The following is a 7,030-nucleotide window of genomic DNA, read 5'->3' on the forward strand; positions in this document are numbered from 1 at the left end:
GGATCAGTGCCTTTCATTGCATCTAAACCACACAAAGTGCTCTGCAATATGTTGGTAACCCTTTCAAGAGCCTTGAAAGGTAGTTTTCCAATTCTCGTCCCCCATATTGAGAGGAGCATCCCAAGAAGCTTTTTCAGGGTCATGCCTGATGTGCTTTAATGAAACCGCTTGAAATAAGTCCAATGTTTGAAATGGGATCCTGCAACTAAATAACTGGCTAGTTGAAATTGATATGGGAAATTCAGTACTTGTTTCCTCATCCTGCCTCTAGCCGCTACTTCTTGATCCTCCTTGCCTCCTTAGGGTTGCCAGTTCAATCCTCTAGTGACAGCAGACATAGCATGCAGCCTGTCCACTGCACTTTGCCTCATTATCCCCTTCTTATTTCCTCTGCCTCGATCAGACATTTAGGCTCTTCCACACTCAAGTACACTCCTCCTCTGGCCATCTTGCTTATGGAATTCCCTGAACCTCCCCTTTCTAGAACCTTTTCCCAGTCCTCAGCCTGCCATACAAAGGTGTTCCTGGCCATAGGGTCTGTGTGAGACTTTAATCATAGCCAAACACAACAGTGGTTGTGTGTTTTGTTTTGTTTTTAAATTGGGTTTATCTTTTTGTTAACAGCTTTGAGGGGTTGGTTTTGGGGGTTTTTTTGCAATCAAGCAGGGAATAAATATTAGAAAATAAGAATAAATACATAAACAAGCTTTTCCTTCCCCCACGGAAACTTCTTATCTCTACTGATTTTAGATAGATGGTACGAGCTTTGTGTCACAGGCTCAGAGTCACAGGACAAGGTGCCTGAGAGCTAGTAGGTTCCTGAGAACAGAGCACAGGTATGAGGGAGCCACCTGCCGCTGCCCAGCCTCCTTGCCTTTGCAAAGGGAGGACAGGGCCCTAATATTCCTTGCCAAGATAAGCTGAGAGGGAAAAACCAGCAGCTAGAGGCTCAGACAGGAACATACATTGAAATATGATAAACAGTCTTTTATGGAATTCCATCGGTGAGAAAGTGGTGTAGGCGACTTTAGTCCCTACCTAGAATCATAGAATCATAGAGTTGGAAGAGACCACAAGGGCCATCGAGTCCAACCCCCTGCCAAGCAGGAAACACCATCAGAGCACTCCTGACATATGGTTGTCAAGCCTCTGCTTAAAGACCTCCAAAGAAGGAGACTCCACCACACTTCTTGGCAGCAAATTCCACTGTCGAACAGCTCTTACTGTCAGGAAGTTCTTCCTAATGTTTAGGTGGAATCTTCTTTCTTGTAGTTTGGATCCATTGCTCCGTGTCCGCTTCTCCGGAGCAGCAGAAAACAACATTTCTCCCTCCTCTATGTGACATCCTTTTATATATTTGAACATGGCTATCATATCACCCCTTAACCTCCTCTTCTCCAGGCTAAACATGCCCAGCTCTCTTAGCCGTTCCTCATAAGGCATCGTTTCCAGGCCTTTGACCATTTTGGTTGCCCTCCTCTGGACACGTTCCAGTTTGTCAGTGTCCTTCTTGAATTGTGGTGCCCAGAACTGGACACAGTACTCCAGGTGTGGTCTGACCAGAGCAGAATACAGTGGCACTATTACTGGCCAGCATGAGCCCGAACACAAGGTTGGTTAATGAGCTGAAAGTCTCTCCCTTCTCTTACAGCTGCTGCTTCCAATCTGAAAACAGAACTGGAGAGAATAAAAACAGTGAAGGAGCAGGTAAGGGTTCCACCTGGATGCTTTAGGGGCTGTTTGACATGCTCTGGTGAAAAACAGCCTCTCTCTGTCCACCTTGTAGCAGCAGCCCCTGTGGAGCGGGTGGGCGTCACTTGCCCAGGAGTTGCAGTTGGCCCAAGTTTTCTGGGGTTGTTCAGTAAAGGAGAGTGTTCATTGACTGCAGGCTTCTCCATTCTCATTTTTTTTTAAAGGCCAGGGAATTGTAAGATTTAGTTAACTTGCAGTCAATTCATGCAGGTGAATGCCAGACAAGGGCAGTGTTGAACCCTATGCAACTTATTCTTGATTTCACAGTTGGAATCCGCCTTGAAGGAGAAAAACCAACAGCTGGAAAGCTTGCAGGAAAGGAGAAACAGCCTTGAGGAGCAGCTGAAGAAGGAGTTGGCTGCAAAGGTAACTATTAGTGAAAATAGGGTGTGTTCGTGTAAAAAAAAGGGGGCCCATTATTTACCACTCCAATGCCCCCCTGACCATCAGGGTCATCTTACAGTGCAATGATAAGCCCTTTCATGCAAATAAAAACTTGTTTCAGGCAAACCTGGAGCAGCTGATGTTTGAGGAGAAGAACAAAGCTCAGCGGCTGCAGACGGAACTGGATGTTAGTGAGCAAGTGCAGAGAGATTTTGTGAAGCTTTCGCAGACCCTTCAGGTAGGGTTGTTGGCACAACTGGTGAGGCACTGAATAAACCAAGGGGAGATTCAGAAGAGATTTTCCAGACTCCGGAAAGCCAAAGCTGGACTGGGTGGGCTCTAATGCCTGAGTAATAGTAGTAAATCAACAGCTAGTTGCCTTGATTATTATTATGGTCACTTAGTGCATCTGACAGAGTAAATAATAATAATAATAATAATAATAATAATAATAATAATAATAATAATAATAATAATAATAGCAATTGTGGAATAATTTACACTGTTTTATGTTAGTTAAACCATATTCAAAAGAAAGTCCATCTTTATCATCTCATTACAGTAACACCCCAGAACCCAAATAGCCTTTTTAATTTCTCCCCCTCTGATTAAAATGTGCTCCCATTCATTAAAAATGTTTCTCACCTATTGATCGGTTTTAGCAGCCCAACAGAAAACAATCCGTATGGGCTGACGGGTTTTTCATAGCAGTTTACAGTATTTTTATGATCTAAGGGCTGGGAACCCAGATATAATGAACCAAATAATTTTTTCCCCTAGGTCCAATTGGAACGGATCCGGCAGGCAGATTCCCTGGAGAGAATCCGTGTGATCCTCAACGACACAAAACTGACAGACATTAATCAACTGCCTGAAACATGACACCCTCCATAGCAGGGCTCTAAGGCTGCAATTTTTTTGTTTTGTTTTGTGTTTGTTTCTGGTTTTTTTTTAAAAGAAAAACCCTCATCTTTATAGCAAAACATTTAATAATTATTATTTAACTCTTAACTGAAAGAAGCAGAAGATGACACAGGGGAACAATGATCCAGGCTGTGTTTCTGGAAGGGAGAGATGGCTTTGTGTTGGAGGCAGAAAAGCGTCAGATGGAGAGATGAGCAAGATGCTTGGGGGGGGGGGGCTTTAGTGGGGGACCGGACTTGTCAAAATAACCACCCTATCCTCCCTCTCTCACCTCCACCCCTACTCTGGAATTCGGCTCTCTTCTTTCTCTCACCTCTTCCCATTAAAAACAAAATATTGTGGTGAAGGTAGTTCGGCAAATCAAATCTCCCCTTCTCCCCAAACCATATTTTGGAGTGAAGCTGTTGAACTCCACCCCAATGAAGACTGAAGGGCTACGAGGGGTATTGAGTGAGAGAGCAGGCTAGGCAGATGCTGGTCTAGCATGCTGTATGAATATTTTATATTAAAATATGAATTTATCTGCAGGACACTGGATTTGGGGTTTTTGAGCTCGGTGCACACATTGTATCTCGTATGTTGTGCAGGAGGAGACCAATTGCTGTTGAAAAGTGTGATGGGACAGGATGTTCAGGGGATGGGGGGGCAGTGTAGATGAGAAGGCTCTGAAGTTGTCGAAAGAGAGGACTTGGCCTTCGGGGGAAAGCGACCACTAGAATTAAAAAGCCTCGCCCTGCAGATTGTTGGGGCAAGAGAATGGGTGGCAAATGCACCCTGGAACGGCTGCAGGAGCAGTTTGAAAACAACACTTTTTGTGTTGCCTTTATTTCAGAGGTGGCAGGCAAAGATATCCTGCCCTAGTTGAGCTGAAATTTAGGATCTTTTCATTTATGGGAGGGAACTATATCCCACCATTCCTCCCCTTGGAGAGAGTGTGTGTGTGTGTGTGTGTGTGTGTTTTTGGGGGGGTATTTAATCTGAATACAAAGGACAGAGGATGGAATTAGGTTTTTTTATGACTCTTTAATAAAACAAACATGTCGATTTCAAGGCACCGCCACCAAAAAGTGGAGTAGGTGCTTTTCAGACTCACAGATTTAGAAGCTGTAAAATATGCCGCTCTTTTAAAACAGATTCTGAAATGGCGGTTAAGCTTCAATGGAATCATTCTTGGATATGCCACTTGAGATGCAGACTCCCCTTGCTGTGGACTTTGGGTTGGAAACTGATCATGGTCTGGCCCCGTTGTAAATCAGTGGGACCTCCATGCAACTCATTTGCCCTCTGCATCTAACCATTTGAGCATGAAGGCAGGGGTGGAATGTACTGCAGAATTTGGAAGAAACAGGCTTTGAGGCAGAGCCACCATGAAATAAACATTATTTGCAGGTTCGAACGTATCAAAAGTATTTTTGATTTCTCTCAACCATGATCCCTGCATTTCCAGTAAGAGCGTATTACTTCCTAGAAAGTGCATCTTAGAAGAAGGGTTGTGTGAAATGGGCAAGGCGTGCTGTATCCATGAGCTGCAGCTCCCTTGCATTCCTAGCTTTTTCCTGTAGCAGAACAGATCACCTTCAACAGAGAGGTGCTTTGGGTACAAAGAGCAGCCCATCTCCCCTTTCCCTTTCTGTTCCTGCTACTGAAAGACCAGCCATTGCTCCATGAAGCTGATTTGCTGGAATGAGCCTAGCATGGTCCTTAATATAATCATGTTCACCATTACCTGATTATTTCCCAAACAACTAGTGATCTGAAATTCCACTTCATATTTTATCAGTGTAAGAGGAGGAATTACCAGAGTTCCTTGCCCCCACCCTGCTCCTGCCAAGGGTCCCATTCCAGACTTAACCACTTGGGGCCAGAAGTAATCAGTCACTTTGGCTGTTCTGCAGGTTTCTGTTGTGCTGGAAGCTATCTCCTATGGGGAGTCTCTTGCTCAGTGTGGTTCCACCCAGAAAACACTTGGTGGAATCCAGTCTGTTTGTGTGTATGTGTGTGTGTTTATGGGAGGGGTGGAATGCTGCAGCAGTAAAGAAATGGCAAGGTTAGGGTGCCTACTGCTGCGAGGAACATTTGCAACCAGTAGGATTGGGAGAGAAGAACCTAGTCTGCATTGACAAGTTTCTTTGGATCGTTAATTCGGTCCTGGAGGCTGTAGGGGAGGTTTTCCTATTTCTTCAAGCATGCCTGAGGCTAACTCTCCCTGTTTTGCTCCTGCCATTTCAACATTGCTAAATCTTTTTCAGTATGAGTCAGGATGGATTTAGTGACTCTCCTGTCCACCTTCTCTGGTGAGCCATCTTTGGAAAAGCACCAACTAGTCAGTTTTATTTAACTGTCTTAAAGTGGTTAGAAACTGGTTAAACAAGAAGATAACGATATAGCACGTAGAGTAGCACAATAAGACCATTACTGAACTCGTTACAGCTTATGCATTGAAGAGTTGTGAGGTCAGGTGCTTGATAAACCAGGTTTTTCCATCCAGATGCCTAGCATGGCTTCAGAGACAAGAGGGGAAGTATGTTTTCAGCTCCTGAGGACAGGGGAATAGATCAGCAGTACTAGATTTTAAAACTTTCATAGTTGTAACTAAATTAACAGAAGATTGACAGTGTAATGCAGAAATTCTCAAACCTAGAACCCAAGATACACACAGGATGAATTAAAGAAGCCGTCCAAATAATTTAGAAAAGGGAAAATAATTTTGTTCAATGCCGGGAAATCCTCAGTGAAAGTAAATGATTTAATTGTGGACATAATTTCTTCTATAATTAAGCTCTTCCCCCCTTCTTTTTTTAAAAGGGAAAGTTGTGCCCATCTGACCTTAGGTCCTGGCTCTCTTGCTGTAAAGGATTGCTTAATTTGTACCATTGGCTTTCAGGGTTACGCACTGAGCCTTAGCTACTACAAACAGGGAATATAATACAGTAACTCTTCAGAAAGGGGCTGTGTGCAGAATTTAAGAGAAAAAGCCTGCAAGTTTTAGCTCTGTTCTGTATACTTGTACAGTCTTAATATGTGCAAAATAAGTTCTTGCAGCATGTCTAACCTGTTAACATCTTCTTTACTTGACTCCTGTGCCATTGCTATACAACCTCTTAAAGCATGGTTTGGATAAGAATAAGGGTAGGAGGCAGGCAAGACATCTATAAATATAGTCCCTTAAGAAAAAAATTAGTTAAGCCTTTAAAATTCCAAATGAGTGTCTGGAATACTACATTCCAATGAACCAAGCCTCTGGTGTCCTGTGAAACTGTGGATGTAAAATTCTCCTGTCTACCAAATTCAGAAATGTAACCATTTGTTAACTGTATTTGAAGGTGTATCCTTAAGAAGTGTTCTAAATTAAAGGAGGTAAAAAGTATTTTGTGATCCTTCTCATACTTCCTTTCTGCCCAGGTGAATGTTAGGTCATGAGGCTAGAAAGAGATCCGTGACGCTTTCCTCAAAATGGTCATAGTAGGGGACCAGTCTAGTGTTCTGTTCATCACTGAGCCTAAGGATTTGTTTCCATTATTATCCTGTGTTAAATCATCCTTATGCCATCATGGCAAGTTCTGACTTGCTTTTATGCGCAGAAGTGAACTGCAGGTTGCAGAGAGGGCAAATTACTGTATTTACTCAAATGTAATACACACGTTTTTTGGCCAAATTACATCGCAAAAATTTGATGCCACCAGCAAATAGTTTTTTGGTTTCAATGTTTTTGAAAATTGTGGTGCCCAGTAGATTCGATGGCACATTAGATTTGCGTAAATGCAGTAAGAGCTAGAAAGGCAAGGATTAACATCCGCTTAGAGGTTTTCTGTTCTAGTAAGTAAGGCATAGATTTTCTTTAAAAAGATATGGGGTAGGGACTTAATTTGCAAATGGGTAATTGGCAATATGGTTTTTTACTTACTGGACAAGGGGGAGACTTGAATTAAATCGGGAGAAAACAGGCTGACATTTTGCTGCTATGTGAATG

At 42.9% G+C, this 7,030-nt stretch overlaps 1 protein-coding gene across 3 annotated transcripts in view; it reads left to right on the forward strand.

Moving 5' to 3' along the window:
- The window catches only part of RABEP1 (rabaptin, RAB GTPase binding effector protein 1), a 55,703-nt gene extending 49,276 nt beyond the window's left edge, over positions 1 to 6,427 (forward strand). For all 3 annotated transcript variants that reach the window (XM_082201390.1, XM_082201391.1, XM_082201392.1), the window contains 4 exons: positions 1,652 to 1,707; positions 2,020 to 2,118; positions 2,258 to 2,374; positions 2,917 to 6,427. In XM_082201390.1, coding sequence (XP_082057516.1) covers positions 1,652 to 1,707; positions 2,020 to 2,118; positions 2,258 to 2,374; positions 2,917 to 3,018 — 374 coding nt within the window. In that variant the 3' untranslated portion in view covers positions 3,019 to 6,427. The remainder of the gene's footprint in view (positions 1 to 1,651; positions 1,708 to 2,019; positions 2,119 to 2,257; positions 2,375 to 2,916) is intronic.
- The last annotated feature ends 603 nt before the right edge of the window (positions 6,428 to 7,030 follow it).

Source organism: Podarcis vaucheri (genome assembly GCF_965113315.1).
Source record: "Podarcis vaucheri genome assembly, chromosome: 15".
Lineage (NCBI taxonomy): Eukaryota > Metazoa > Chordata > Lepidosauria > Squamata > Lacertidae > Podarcis > Podarcis vaucheri.